The 16763-nt window shown below is 38.9% G+C and overlaps 1 protein-coding gene across 6 annotated transcripts in view; it reads right to left on the bottom strand.

Annotated features, from left to right (window-relative positions):
* The window catches only part of ODAD2 (outer dynein arm docking complex subunit 2), a 173443-nt gene that overhangs the window by 64333 nt on the left and 92347 nt on the right, over positions 1-16763 (bottom strand). For all 6 annotated transcript variants that reach the window (XM_061436262.1, XM_061436260.1, XM_061436261.1 and 3 more), the window contains one exon: positions 9472-9586. In XM_061436262.1, coding sequence (XP_061292246.1) covers positions 9472-9586 — 115 coding nt within the window. The remainder of the gene's footprint in view (positions 1-9471; positions 9587-16763) is intronic.

The following is a 16763-nucleotide window of genomic DNA, read 5'->3' as shown; positions in this document are numbered from 1 at the left end:
GGCACATTAGCATCACCTGGGAGACCTTTTCATGTTCCATCAGCTCAAGTTGGGCCAAGTGAATCAAAGCATGTGGGGGTGGGAGCCAGCGCCCAGAAGGTCTTTAGGTGACAATGCCAATGTGCATCAAAGTTTGGGAAGCCCTGGTTTAAGACTTTAAGTCACATAGTGAGAACAGCTGGGAGCATAGCTTGGTTTCATTACTATTGGCTGTATTGCTTTGAGCCGCTACCCAACTTCTCTAAGTTTCCATTTCCTCATCAGTAATTAAACAACAAACTTGTAAATAACCACTGAGTTAAAGAAGAGATAACTATTTCCTAAAGAAGAACATAGAAAAACAGTAGAGAAAAATCAATGAAACCAAGAGTTGGATTCTCAAAAAGATCAACAAAACTGACAAATCCTTAGCTAGATTAAGGAAGGGAAAAAAATGAAACCAAAATGAAAGAAGGTACAAGACAACTTAGAGAAATAAAAAGGATTGTAACAGAATGCTATCAACAATTGTATGCCAACAAATTGGGTAACCTAGAAGAAAAAGAAATGGATAAATTTCAAGAAACACGTTGTTGGGAAATAACAATCAGCCAAAACGGCGGTGGTCAGACTCTCATTACATGTTCTCTCTCTCTCGCCCCACATTGTTTACAAAGTCTGTAAACAGTGACTTTGCATGGTATGATGCAACAGCTGATATCATTTATAGCAGAGCGCACGTGCATCATGCCTACATAAGCACCACGTGAAAAGCCTTTGCAGCCCACTGCAGAAGCGTCAACCATTAGTGAATAAAGCATTTTGGCTTTGCAGCTGCGAATAAATACTGTCTACAGTACCTACGGCTCCTCATAGGGACTTTTTCCAGCTTTCCATTTTCTTCCAGCTTCCCTGCTTGTCTACCCTGGGTTTAGCAAACAATGAGACACACATAACCTACACCAACTGAACCATAAAGAAATAGAAAATAGGAATAGATTTATAACTAGTTAGGAAATTGAATCAGTAATCAAAAACCTCAAACATACAAAAGCCCCAGGACTGGATAGTTTCACTTGCAAATTCTATAGAACATTTAAATAAGAATTACCAGCAATCATCAAACTCCTCCAAAGAATTGAAGAGGAGGTACCACTCCCAAAGGCAGTGTACGAGGCTAGCATTACTTTGACACCAAAACCAGATAAAGACAATATAAAAAAGGAGAACTACACTCCTCAACAAAACACTAGCAAACCAAATTCAGTAGGATTATACCCCATGACAAAGTAGAATTTATACCTAGAAAGTATGAGTAATTCAGGGCTTCCCAGGTGGCACTAGTGGTAAAAACCCCTTCTGCCCGTGCAGGAGATGTAACAGACGCTGGTGTGATCCCTGTGTTGGGAAGAGCCCTTGGAGGAGGGCACGGCAACCCACTCCAGTACTCTTGCCTGGAGAATACCATGGACAGAGAAGCCTGGCAGGGTACAATCCATAGGGTCGCAAAGAGTTGACACAATTGAAGGGACTTAGTGTGCAGGCATGGGTGATTCAACAAAAGAAAATCAATATACTGTCCTACATTAACAGAATAAAGGTCAAACCCATAAGAGCATGTCAGATGATGCAGAAAAAGTATTTGACAAAACTTAATGTCCTCATATGATTTTTTTTTTTAAGTTCAACAAACTAGGAATAGAAGAAAATGATCTCAACATAATACAGGCCAAGTAGGAAAAACCCACAGCTGAGATCATACTCAATGGTGAAAGACTGAAAGTTTCTCTCCAAGATCAGGAACAAGTGTGCCTGCTTTCAGGGTATACAGCCAATATTTTATAGTAACTATAAATGGAATCTAACTTTTAAAATTAGTGGATCATTGTGTTGTACACCTGAAGCTTATATCATATTGTAAACAACCATATTTCAATTTAGAAAAGTTAAAAATACTATGTGCCCAGAGAAATGGAGGGACGCAACATTGCATCAGAAACTGGGGTCCTAGTCAATGTTCTAGTCTGTGAACTGTGACAGCACAGTTTCTGATGGTGGTCAAGTACAGGGTGTGTTCCTCGGAGTTCTTGGCTGAGCGGGAGATAATGATGTAACTTAATGGATGACATTTTTCATTTAACAAAGTAACTGGTAGCTGATAAGCTGTTGTTCCGTCACTAAAGTCGTGCCCAACTCTTTATGACCCCATGGGACTGCAGCATGTCAGGCTTCCCTGGCTTTTACCATCTCCCAGAGTTTGCTCAAACTCATATCCATTGAGTCAGTGATGCCATCCAACCATCTCATCCTCTATCGCCCCCTTCTCATCCTCTATCGCCCCCTTCTCCTCCTGCCCTCAATCTTTCCCAGCATCAGGGTATTTTCCAATGAATCAGCTCTTCACATCAGGTGGCCAAAGTATTGGAGCTTCAGCATCAGTCCTTCCAATGAATATTCAGGGTTGATTTCCTTAGGATTGACTGGTTTGATCTCCTTGCTGTCCAAGGGACTTCCAAGAGTCTTCTTCAGCACCATAGTTTGAAAGTATCAATTCTTCAATGCTCAGCCTTCTTTATGTCATCTGTACATGACTACTGGAAAAACCATAGTTTTGACTATACATACTTTTGCCAGCAAAGTGATGTCTCTGCTTTTTAATATGCCTTCTAGGTTTGTCATAGCTTTTCTTCCAAGGAGCAAGAGTCTTTTAACTTCATGGCTGCAGTCACTCTGCACAGTAATTTTGGAGCCCAAGAAAATAAAATATGTCACTGTTTCCACTTTTGCCCCATCCATTTGCCATGAAGTGATGGGACAGATAAACTGTACTTTCAAATAAAATGGTTCAATGGGGATGTCCCTGGTGGTCCAGAGGCTAAGTCTCCATGCTCCCAAAGCAGGGGGCATCCTAAACTAGCAATCTCATTGCAGCCCTCTTCAGAACAGGGGCTGAGAAGCCTGGAACGGGAAGCAGTCGCAGGGCAGGAGGGGAATCCAAGGAAACACATCTGCCCCACGGATAGTGGTCCTTTCAGCTGGGATCTGAAGACAAGCTTAATCACACCCTCACTTGTTGTGGCCCTTTAAGTCCCAAGCTGAAAATCAGGCGCAAAGAAAAACTATCTGTAATACAGTTCACTTTAGTTTATAGGATTTTAGAAATCGTGGACTAAATAAGGAGCATACTTTGAACTGTTTGACTTGAAAATAACCCTAGATAGGTGGGCCACCAAACACGGATTTCATTTTAAACAGCTTTTCAGTGTTTTAAGAACCTGTGCAGCTTCTTTGGCACATGGTGGACAGCTATACATTCTTTGGCAAATGTGAGCTCCTTAAGCCGTGTCTGTGGCAGTCGTCTCAGTGTGAAATTACAGCTCTATGTACTTCTTGTCCAGGTTCTCTCTGGCTTCCTCATTGGACATGGCTCATTGGGCAGCTGAAGTTAAACAGAGGGTGATGTCAGATTCCTGCCCAGTTTCATCAGCTGTGTTCTGTCACACCTGTAGTCAGGAAGCTAAAACTTCCCAAGCTTGTATTCTAATCTCTCAGAAATTAACTTTTTCTCCTTTCTTTTGGGGAATAGCTCTCAAACATCTTCTAATTGGCTTCTGTTTGGGGCAGATCCTGAGGCCACTGGTTTTAAAGTTACTAGAGATTTTTTTCCCCTCTGAGATAAAAATTCACAACCAAATATTATTTTCTAAACAAGCAGCAAAATTGGGTTTAAGAAGGTTACAAGGCCAAGTGATCACATAGATACATTACTGATTTGGTAGACAGGTTGAGTTTTCTTCCTAGTGTGACAGCTGTTTTAATTATAGAGAGTATTTATTTCAAAATAAGATACCTGTTTCCCATCTAATTCACAAGGAAGTGGTGACTGCAAATTAATATGAATTATGTGAATCATTTCTTATAAAAAGGCCAATAGAGCCTGGTGGGCTACAGTCCATGGGATTGCACAGAGTCGGACATGACTGAGTGACTAACACTTTCTACTTTTTATTAATAAAAACTTTGGTTGAATGCCCCAACCAAAAGACAAAGACTGGCTGAATGGATACAAAAACAAGACCCCTACATATGTTGTCTACAAGAGACCCACCTCAAAACAGGGGACACATACAGACTGAAAGTGAAGGGCTGGAAAAAGATTTTCCATGCAAATAGGGACCAAAAGAAAGCAGGAGTCACAATACTCGTATCAGATAAATTAGACTTTAAAACAAAGGCTGTGAAAAGAGACAAAGAAGGTCACTACATAATGATCAAAGGATCAATCCAAGAAGAAGATATAACAATTATAAATATATATCCACCCAACATGGGAGCACCACAGTATGTAAGACAAATCCTAACAAGTAATATCATAAAAAACAAAGAAAGGCTGTAAAAGTGTTCCAGATTAAAAGAGACTTTATCAACATGACAATGAAATGCAATATCTGATCCTGGACTAGATCTTGTACTAGAAGGAAAAAGTGCTAAAAAGGACACTGAGGGTCAGTTAACAGTATTAGAATACAGACAGTATATTTAATAAAAGTATTTTATCCATGTTAAATTACTGAAGTTGACAACTGTACTATTATAGTTGTTAACCGAATATCCCTATTCTTAGGAAATTCAGAAATATGTACTGAAGTATGTGGGATACTTCATGGGAATAAAAACCATGATATCTGCAAAAAAAAAAAAAAAAGTCATTAATGAAAAGGAACAGAATTAAGAAAATTAAGTACTATCTTACATCATTCACAAAAAGAAAATATTAAAAAAGGCAGTCATAGTTTAAAAAAGAAACATGCTCTTATCAATGCTGGAAAAATGCTTGAGGTAAGTGGTGTAACATAATTATACATTCTTTATGTGAATTCTGTAATTTTTCATTATCTCATTGTTCACAGAGCACAAATTTGAGTTGATTTTCTGCAGCATGAAATTTTGGTTCTTAAGAACAAAGAATTTAATACACGGATCTTTGCCAGATTCAGTTTTTGCATTCTTTACATCACAAGTTCATAATGCTGAACACCTGTTCAACCACTGTTTTTCTCCAAAGTGTGTTTGATCATTCAGCTGGAAAGGGACAGCTTTTCACTTCCATTTACAAATATCTCTCACTTTTTACAAAACAGCTCTTCATCTGCAGCCAGACTTCCAGCTCATGAATTTTACTAAATAACATCACTACAGAGGTCACATCTTACAATCTCTGTCCTTTTTAGTAATCTGAACAGGGAAACAACAACAAACTTTCCTTAAGTCTTAAATAAATCCTTTTAAATAAAACTACTTAGAAAAATATGCAGTGAATTTTTATGCTTAGTTCACTTTTAGTTCAGCCTCTGTTCTTTAGATCTTGAGAGACTGAAGAAAGTTGAGCAGCTTTTAAACTGAAGATGCTCATTTCCTATCTTAAATACTCTTTAAAGTTTAAGGCCATAAAACAGACTTACATTTCACACCCTGATTTTTCAAACATATAAGGTCCGGACAGATAATTATTAGGCTGGTAAAACATTTATCTTTCACTTAGTACATTTTTTAATCACCAAGTACTGATAAAAAACTATAATATATAGGCTTCCTCCAGAATGAAGGAATATTTGAAGCTTCTAGCTGAGACACTGGCCTCCTGGGAAAAAATGTCAATATTTTGTACTACAAAAACTCCACATTCCATTTGTTAATACATCTAATTACAACATAATACAATGCAAGTCCAGTGGCAGCTTACGTGGTGACTCTTAATTTGTCACAATTATTCCACGATTCATTACTGAACTACTCTGTTGCCTCACTCATTCTCTGATAGGGAGCTTTTAATATTTCCCTGCAAGAAAAGAGGCAGTCCATTCACTACATGTAATTTTCACATCTCATTTTCTTAACAGATCTGAAAATGTGTTCTCATGGATATGCTGTTAACGGTATAAAAAATGGGTAACATCTGTCTTCAACAGCTGACATCTCACCACATCGACTCCACATGGACACGTATGTAGTGTGCTCAGCTTTTACGACGCCTGACAGATGTTCAGGGACCCTGAAGTAGAAATGACCTGTCTGAAGACATGCCTTCTACTTTCTTCCCACTGGGGCTGCCCTTGGCTATAACTGACAATAGCTGGTTTCTGCCGCATTGATGTCAGTGCCATTAATCTAGACAAAGAAGTTATTTATTTCAAAATGATGCCAACTCCTATGATTCATAAGTTAATAATTCTAAAGTGACTTGCAAAAGTATCTTACGTCAAAAATGTGGAAATGCTTTCTTACCAAATAAAAGGAAATTTTTCCTAGAAAGCTGAGTCATAAACTTACCTGAAACAAGGAGGCATGAGGAGGAGGGGGAAGGAAGAATGGGCCAAAATATTTGGCAGGACCTCGTCTGATTCTGCTATTTCACTGTGAGCAGGATGCCCGGCATGTTCAAAGTGTTTCCTGCCTCTATTCTCCCACAGAACTTACTCTTATTTGAGAAAATTTAAATTCACCTCCAAATAATAGAATATACAAAATACTACTTGAAGATTCTAAATTGAACATGCTGCTGCTGCTGCTAAGTTGCTTCAGTCATGTCCGACTCTGTGCGACCCCATAGACGGCAGCCTACCAGGCTTCCCCGTCCCTGGGATTCTCCAGGCAAGAACACTGGAGTGGGTTGCCATTTCCTTCTCCAATGCATGAAAGTGAAAAGTGAAAGTGAAGTTACTCAGTCGTGTCCGACTCTAGCGACCTCATGGACTGCAGCCTACCAGGCTCCTCCGTCCATGGGATTTTCTAGGCAAAAGTACTGGAGTGGGGTGCCATTGCGTTCTCCGAAACTGAACATAGCTAAGTGGATTAACCTAGAGAAGGGAATGGCTACCCACTCCAGTATTCTTGCCTGGAGAATTCCATAGACAGAGAAGCCTGGCTGGCTATAGTCCATGTGGTCTTTGGTGGGAGTGGAGGGCAGTGGAAGGCAGGAGAGGTTCAGGAGGAATGGAGCTCTCTATGGAGGCTTGGGTCTGGACTGGTCCTTTGGGCCAAGGGTTTAAACACAGACAAGATGGGTTGTTTTTAAATTTTGAATGTGGTTAAGTTCAGGTTGTTAGCAAAGAAGACCGGTTGGGTATTCAGGACAGAAATCCTGGGCAAGAATAATGAATATGAAAACACTAGAAAATCTTTTAAAGCCAATTACAGATAAGTAGGCAAATTTAGAGTTGAAATCCATAGGAATAAAGGATGTAATTAACATGTAATAACAACATTAATAGAAATGTTATCCATAAAAATGGTACCTCACCAATGATAATATTAAATTTCTCTTTTCAATGATGATTGAGAGTTAACCGGTATCTCTAACAAGCTTCTCCAGGAAAAGGAAAGACCTTTGGTATGCTTTTACCTCTTACCTTCCACTACCTAACATGGTTTTTAATCATTTGATGGTCTAGATGCTGACTGTTACTGTGACAATACCATGTTTTATTTTAATGGCTTTTATTTTATGCCACTATTTTTAAAGAAATTCTTTCTCAATAATTTGATAAAAATTGAAAGCCCTATTATAATACAAATTCTTATTTAGCAAAAAGTCTAATGATTTATTTGTTCATTATTATTTCTATAATTCATGTTATTTTCTTTCTTATAATCTTCTGTTTTGCTGGAAAACATTCTAAAGTAAAATTTTTTTTCAGAGAAGACTCGTGGAGGATAACTTTCCTGAATCCCAACATTTCTAAAAGAACAATGTCTTCATTCCATCCTTACCCTACACTCACTCAGGTGCTAGTTTTGCAGGATATAGAATTCCAGGATAAAAAATGCTTTCCTTTAAAGACAGAAAAATTTTTGTTACATTTTCCTTAGAATTCACTGTGAATGATGTTGATTCTTGTTCTTATATAACTTTTTCCTTTCCTTTAATTTCTGGAAATGCCAAATTTGAATTTGTGTCTAGGTATAGATAAATTCATTTTCCCTACTTGGCACTAAATGGATCTTTCAATCTGGATACTAGAGTCTTTCTTCAACTCTTCAGCTTATAGAAACCACCTCCCCCTTTTATAAATGACTGTTTATTCCTTTTGCTTTCCTTTTGTGTGCTTGCAATTCCTATTTTCTTTTTACATTTACTTTACATTTTTAGTTGTTTACTAGACTTTATCATCCAGATTAATTACTCAGTCATATCCCAGTACCATACATAATGCAGTATTTGTCTCTTTTATTAAATGTATTGTTTCCAAAATATATTTTTAATTTCCAAAAGCCCTTTCTTAATCTATGAATACTTTTTATGTAGCCATTTTGGGCTTAGCAGCATCCCTTGGGTCATTCTAAGGATATTAATTTTAAAGATTTAATTTTGTCTTCTTCTGTTCCTCTGAAGTTAGTTCTGCTTATCAGTCTTGGTTTGTCTCTAAAACCAATTAGCTTTTCTTAAAGATAATTAAGATCATTAAAGATATGAAAGATTGTTTAAGGAGGATTAAGATCTTTCTTAAAGAATATCCTTAAAGAAATCCTTCAAAGATGTGTAGCAACCTTTCCTCAATAGGCTTCTTTCTTGCTCCCTAAATAATATCATTTATATTTTATATTTAAAAAAATTTTTTGGACCTTATATAGTAGGATTATACTGTATCTCTGCTTCTGAAACTTGCTTTTATTTTGGTCAGTGTGTTCACAAGATACACTGATATCGATGCAGACATTGCTGAAGTACATTCATTTTTTATTGCTGCACTGGATGACGTATTATGACTGTGCTGTCATCTTGTTATTCATTTTCCTACAGGCTGACATTTGAGGTGTTTTTTTTTTCCCTTTTTTGTTGTTATAAAAAAACAGTCCATTAACCAGTTTGTAATAAGTCTTTTCTAAATATTAGTATATATCACAATTCACTTTTTACAATTACTTCTAGTCACAAATTTTAGGAAGATAGAGGCATGTTAAATTTATTACAGGAATTAAATGCTTTCTGTAAAAATACTCGACAGAGAGAAATCTCTAGACTTTACGTCTAGTCCTTATTAACAGATAAGAAAAGTGCAATTCATGACATTATGTGACTTTTTCAAGGTAACAAAGAACTTAGTGATTTTTCATGGTAGTCAATCAGGCAGTAAGTAAGATAGAGGTTATCTTGGGCTTCTGAAAGTAGCAGTAATGTAATTTTTCTTTTCACCCAAGAGGTAAGAACAGTGTACTTTCTTTCCCCTTGATGTACCTGCGGTATTTGTTTCAATCCCACCAGCCAGGTAGGACACGGTAAGCTCGGCCATCTTAGCCCAGTTTCATGTGACATCTAAAAACTGACCAGGAAAAGGTATTGCTCAAAAATTATTTTGGCACAAAAGTTCAGTATTCTTTTTCGCAGGTAAAAATCTGACCATAAAGAAGTGAAAAGCAGCTGGTGACCTGTGGTAAATCATTCACCATGGTATCAGAGATTCTAGGATGGACTGACTCACGTTCTCTTCTTACCTTTGCATTCTGGATACAGGGACAGAGGGCCCAAGCTGCACTGGCCTTCACGTCCGGGTGAGGGTTTTTTAGCAGGGACCACAACAAACGAACTCCATCTAAGCGATCAATTATCCTATTGTGAAACAAACAATTTAAAAAAACCCAGAGGTATATACTGTAATTGGAACATGAAAATAAAATTTAAATGGATATCCACACAGTTCTAATTATTTTTTTCTCCTTTTGACATTTTGCTTAGCTATTTTTTTTTCCCAAAACTTTAACAACAGCAGGGACTTAACATGCTGTTGATTTGTCAGTTCTCTGATTTCAGTTTTACACTCGTGATGCAGAAAGCAAGCTCTATAATAATTATGATTCACATAAACTAAAAATCAAGCCATGTAATTTTTTAATTAGCTGTATACAGTCTGTTGCCTGAATGCAGAAATACTGGTTTCTTTCATATAGTAACATCTAAATACTTTCCAAGACAAATATTTACGCCTCAAAACTGTGCAGTTACCTTTTTTATTTGGTCTATGTTTAATTGACTTACCGTACGGCATGACATATTTTAAACTCCTCCAGTCCTAATCTAGCACTAGGAATTAAAATCATTACGCCACACTGCCTCCTTTGTTGGGCAGCAATAACACGTAACTTGTTTTCCATGTGCTTGCTTCCCAGAGAGACTAACATTGCAGACTGTGTTATAATTACTTAAACACACTGTAATCAAAATATCTTCTTGACTAGCTGAAAAATGAATTATCATCAGAGTCATCTCCACACCATCTGTCTTCTGTTTATACATCAATCAGTCCAGGGAGCATAACCTCGCATTAAGGTCTGTTGAGTACTCACAGTTGAGAAGAAGGCCAAACAAAACTTAATATCCTTTACAAACATGGCTTTGTTCAGAAAGATACACTAAACTATGAGCAGATGGAAAAAGATAAAGAATATCAAAATTCCTTTGATTTTAAACCTCGAGTTAAATACATGTAGTACTTAGCCACAGATAGAATAAATACTCCTAGCTTAGTGCCATTCAATTTTTTTCTTGAAAATTGACTAAAAATAATACTACATTACTTAATTATCTGAGATGAGTTTGCCAGGAAAAAAAAAGTATTACTCAAAAGGTTCCAAGTTGGATATAAGTTTTCCATAACCTTAAAAAAATTGGAAGTGCAAATAGCTTATAGTAAGATATAAACTATCTCTTTAAAAGATGATCTTTAATGAGAAAAAGTACATTGAGAAAGTGTTTTAACCCCATGTTTAAATAATTTTCTAAAACTAAAGCTCTCTGTCACTATCTTGCTAAGGGAAATTAAAGTTTTTATTTCTCAATTTACACAAAGTATAAAGAAAGATGGTGAATACACTGTACTTCACAATGAAGGATTTACTTTACCAACTTAAAAAAGCTTACTGTTTTACACATGCCACTGAAAACATAATTAATGGAGATCCCTGGGTCTCTATTTTTTTTATGTGTGATTTCCCAAAGAACAATAGTGAATGATAATCTGTCCTACTCTCTCACCAATGTAGTCAGTACTAATATTTGCATTAGGAATATTCAGCCATACAATGCAGGACATAGCTTGTCATTAGAGTGGAAGTCATTAGGATGGCACACAGTTTCAGTTATAAAGAGGGATAATTCAACTTTGGATCCCTACCCCAGGCAAAATTTCACAATTAACAATAAAAATTCACTGTTCATTCTAAAACCAGATACACTGTCCTTAACTGTCATCCCAAACCCTAGACAATTCCTCAGCTGCTTAGTTACAATGGATGAGGACTGTGACCTCATTACAGATGACTTAAAAGATAGCATGGTACACAGTAATTACCTGAGATGAGGAAAACATCAAAAAAAAAAACAACAAAAAAAACTGCAAACAGAGGAACTAACAAAGTCAAGGGCAGCAAATTTCAGAGTTTAATCTTTTGTTCCTCCATTTCCCTCATCCTCTGGATTGAGTCATACTGTGGATTTGCTTCACAGTAAGTCAAGCGTCTCCCCTACTTCTCTCTCTCCCTGCCAGCACCCTAACTGTAGTCTCTGTCACCTCATATGGAGATAGCTACAGCAGTAACTTGGTTTTGTGTCTCCAGTTTCTCTCTGGAGTCCACCCTAATCCATCCTATAGAAATTAATCCTGCTGAAAGAGTATTGTAGAGCTTCTGCAGTATCTCCTTGCAAGCAAGGCCCCAGAGATATTCATTCTGTCCATCACACCAGCCAACACATCCAATTACTGCTTGGTGAACAGTTCACAACTGAGAGATCACTCCCAGGGGACAGTCTCAGACGGCTTCCCACTGCCTGCATGGTATTCACACCCCAGTCTTGAACTCAGTATTTAACATTTCCAATGAGCTGGTTTATTCCTCCCAATTCCCTATATTCAGGTGTTTGCTCATAAAACTCTGTGGCCACCTACTAAACACTAAGTGCTGAGCATACAGAAGTAACAGATACACTCAATTCTGGCTGCTCAAGGTAGTTAAATTGTATAAAGTCACAGCAAGCAGTGAATTTGTAAATACCAAAAATCATTGCTCTCTGGGGAATATGAAGTTTTGTTCCTAAGAGCCTCTGGTGAGAATACTTTCATTAACTGATCAATGTATAATCTTGTTTTATGTGTGTTTCTGTTTAAAGACACTTTTCTTAATAATACTTTTTTGATTCATTAACACTGAACCCACGAGCAATCCAGCACACACATTTTTCTCTGTAAGGCACATGGCAGTCTTCTTGTACTTTGGCATTAGGCTTAGGGGCCATTTCAAACAGGAAGATCACCAGCTCAAAGCACAAAAATGCAAAACATGTGGCACTAAATACTATGAAGATGACACATTTACAAAAGGAGAGCGGAAACAAGAAGGCAGAGTATGGCCGTGTTCAACTCCAGCTGGAAACACATGCATGGAGTAACTGCAAAAATGCTATAAGGATTAATTAGGGGGATAACAAATACGTTTCAGCAAGATATGAATACAAGAAGAGTGAAGTGAAGTCGCTCAGTCATGTCTGACTCTTCGCGACCCCACGGACTGCAGCCTCGCAGGCTCTTCTGTCCATGGGATTTTCCAGGCAAGAGTACTGGAGTGGGTTGCCATTGTCTTCTCCAAGAATACAAGAATAAAGGCTCTGCAAATAAAAGGGATTTTCACTGTCCTTCAGGAAACTGCAGTCTAGTGAAGGTGATAAAGAGACCATTGCAATCTATTCTGGTAAATGCTATAGGACAGTGGTCCCCAACCTTTTGGCACCAGGGACTGGTTTCATGGAAGACAATTTTTCCAAGGACCAGGGGTTGAGGGGATGGTTTCAGGGTAATTCAAGCACATTACATTTATTGTGTACTTTATTTCTATTATTATTACATCAGCTCCAACTCAGATCATCAGGCATCTCAGATCCCAGAGACTGGGGACCCCTGCTAAGACAGGTGGGTGTCAGGTTCCACGTGAACACAGAGGGGAGACACTGGTTAACTCACAAGTCACAGAGATTCTCCCAGCTCTAACCTTTTCCCACACCACCTCCATCTTTCGCTGTGACAATGCATATTTTAAGGTCTACAATAAAACCTCTCCTCAAATCCTCTGGCTTCTCCCTCCTCTGAGAGCCTTTTGAGTTTTGCTGCCCTCGTTTCTGGCTCTCGTCATATACTGCTTTGCAGTGTGGTCATGTGTGTATGCATCTTATCTCCCCAAGTGCCGTGTAATCTCCTTGACAGCCGGAATCTGCTACTGCCCACCATGCTTAGCGCACGTTCCTGAGCCAGTGACTATTGGTTAAATGGACCTGAAACAGAAGTCTTTGCCTACTCCGCTTTCTGCTGAATCAAAAATCTCTCCCAACACAAATACACTCATTTTTAAACTCATACTTGAAAAGCATATGTTCAAATTCAAAATCTAACCAGTAAATTTTTATTTGGAGTTCCTTCTAGGTTGAAAGTGCATTTTCATAGATCTTCTTTACAATTTTATTGCTTTTTGAATATACAATGATGGGCTTATAGGCGGTGTTAATTATACCACTGTCCATTTTCAATGGACGCAGTGTAGTGTCTCCTTTCATACAGTTCTTTAACTTTACTAGTATCTTGCTCTGATTTCATTTCCAGCAATATGTTAACTCTTCCTGTTTTTATTATCAGTAGAATTTTACATTAATACTTTGATATTATAAAAACAAAACTGAATTACATGTTTCCAAAATCTTCAGGTTTATCATAGAAATCAAATTGTGGGCTGACAAAATAACAGTTCTCGAAAGATGAATACATGTTAACTGACTCTTTATAAAAAGAAAAAAACACACAGCGGCTTGTTGTGAGTCTCAGTTTCTCTTGTTATGTTAACTCTTGTCAGGATTGTTAAGAAGTCTGGCTGGCTTGCCTGCCCACCAAGGCCACATATACGAACAAACGTGGACAATCTGCACCCACATGGCCAGTATGGCTGAAGTTGCAGAATTTCTGTCTGGCAATGCCAGTACATCTATTTTGAAACCATAATTTGGCATTGTGTCTAAAAATTTCATAATGTTTGCAAATTATGCTGATAAATACCATTGTCAGACAATGGCTCAACCTAAATGCGGTTAGCCTGAAAGAACATGATGTTCTTAAGCCACATTGTAAATTGCAACTGAAATCTATACATTTTAAAAACCATGTTGGCAATTCTGCAAAAATGGAAACATAAATGCAGGTCAGAATTAATGACTGTGAAAAAACTATGATTAGAAAAAATTTAACATTTTTATAAAAATTCTCAAAGTTTTAATGTTTCTATCTCTATGAATTCTTTTAAAGAGACTGCTGCTGCTACTGCTAAGTCGCCTCAGTCATGTCCAACTCTGTGCAACCCCATAGAGGGCAGCTCACTAGGCTCCTCTGTCCCTGGGATTCTCCAGGCAAGAATACTGGAGTGGGCTGCCATTTCCTTCTCCAATGCATGAAAGTGAAAAGTAAAGGTGCAGTCGCTCAGTCGTGCCTGACTCTTAGCGACCACATGGACTGGAGCCTACCAGGCTCCTCCATCCATGGGATTTTCCAGGCAAGAGTACTGGAGTGGGGTGCCATTGCCTTCTCCGTTAAAGAGATTATAGGAGACCATATAGGCAGCTGTGTGACCCTGGAGCAGCTGTGAGGAGATAACCCACGTCCAGGAGCAAAGGAGAAGCCCCAGCAAGATGGTAGGAGGGGTGAAATTGCCTTTAGAATCAAACCCCATACCCACCAGAGACGCTCAGAGGGCTCAAAAATACCTTGTCCACACCAGGACCCAAGACCCCGCAGAGACTGAGACAGAACTGTGTTTGGTTGTCTTCTGTGGAGGTACGGGTCAGCAGTGGACTGCTGGGGGCAGGGGCTCTGGGTGCAGTAGACCTGGGTATGGCATAAGCCCTCTTAGAGGAGGTTGCCATTAACCCACCATAGAGCTGCCAGAACTTACATAGGGCTAGGGAAACAGACTCTGGGAGGACAGAAACAGAACCTTGTGTGCACCAGGACCCAGAAGAAAGGAACCGTGACCCCACATGAGACTGACCCAGACAGACTTGCCCATGAGTATTCAGGAGTCTCTCGCAGAGGCATGGGTCAGCGGGAGTCTGCTGCAGGGTTGGGGGCACTCAGTGCGGAAGTGCGTGCATGGGACCTTTTGAAGGAGGTCCGCATTATCTTCATTACCTCCACCATAGTTTGCCCTCAGGTCAAACAATAGGGAGAGAACACAGCCACGCCCATCAACAGAAAATTGGATTAAAGATTTACTCAGCATGGCCCTGCCCATTTAAATAAGACCCAGTTTCCCCCTCAGTCAGTCTCTCCCATCAGGACACTTCCATAAGCCTCTTATCCTTCTCCATCAGAGGGCAGACAGACTGAAAACCACAATCACAGAAAACTAACCAAACTGATCACATGGACCACAGCCTTGTCTAACTCAGTGAAACTATGACCATGCTGTGTAGGGCCATCCAAAACAGACAGGTCATGGTGGAGTGTTCTGACAAAATGTGGTCCACTGGAGAAGGGAATGGCAAATCACTTCAGTATTCTTGCCTTGAGAACCCCATGAACAGTATGAAAAGGCAAAAAGATAGGACACTGAAAGATGAACTCCCCAGGTCGGTAGGTGCCCAATATGCTACGGGAGATCAGTGGAGAAATAACTCCAGGAAGAATGAAGAGACAGAGCCAAAGCAAAAACAACACCCAGTTGTGGATGTGACTGGTGATGGAAGTAAAGTCCAATGCTGTAAAGAGCAATATTGCATAGGAACCTGGAATGTTAGGTCCATGAATCAAGGCAAATTGGAAGTGGTCAAACAGGAGATGGCAAGAGTGAACATTGACATTTTAGGAATCAGTGAACTAAAATGGAATGGAATGGGTGAATTTCACTCAGATGACCATTGTGTCTACTACTGTGGGCAAGAATCCCTTAGAAGAAATGGAGTAGCCATCATAGTCAATGAAAGAGTCCAAAATGCAGTACTTGGATGCAATCTCAAAAATAACAGAAAGATCTCTGTTTGTTTCTAAGGCAAACCATTCAGTATCACAGTAATCCAAGTCTATGCCCCAACCAATAATGCTGAAGAAGCTGAAGTTGAATGGTTCTATGACTGGAATGCAAAAGTAGGAAGTCAAGGAACACCTGGAGTAATAGGCAAATTTGGCCTTGGAATACGGAATGAAGCAGGGCAAAGACTAATAGAGTTTTGCCAAGAAAATGCACTGGTCATAACAAATACCCTCTTCCAACAACACAAGAGAAGACTCTATACATGGACATCACCAGATGGTCAACACCGAAATCAGATTGATTCTATTCTTTGCAGCCAAAGATGGAGAAGCTCTATACAGTCAGCAAAAACAAGACCAGGAGCTGACTGTGGCTCAGACCATGAACCCCTTATTGCCAAATTCAGACTGAAATTGAAGAAAGTAGGGAAAACCACTAGACCAGTCAGGTTTGGCCTAAATCAAATCCCTTATGATTATACAGTGGAAGTGAGAAATAGATTTAAGGGCCTAGATCTGATAGATAGAGTGCCTGATGAACTATGGAATGAGGTTCGTGACATTGTACAGGAGACAGGGATCAAGACCATCCCCATGAAAAAGAAATGCAAAAAAGCAAAATGGCTTTCTGGGGAGGCCTTACAAATAGCTGTGAAAAGAAGAGAAGTGAAAAGCAAAGGAGAAAAGGAAAGATATAAACATCTGAATGCAGAGTTCCAAAGAATAGCAAGA

The sequence above is a fragment of the Bos javanicus genome, chromosome 13 (assembly GCF_032452875.1).
Source record: "Bos javanicus breed banteng chromosome 13, ARS-OSU_banteng_1.0, whole genome shotgun sequence".
Lineage (NCBI taxonomy): Eukaryota > Metazoa > Chordata > Mammalia > Artiodactyla > Bovidae > Bos > Bos javanicus.
This window is presented reverse-complemented; position numbering and strand designations above follow the sequence as displayed.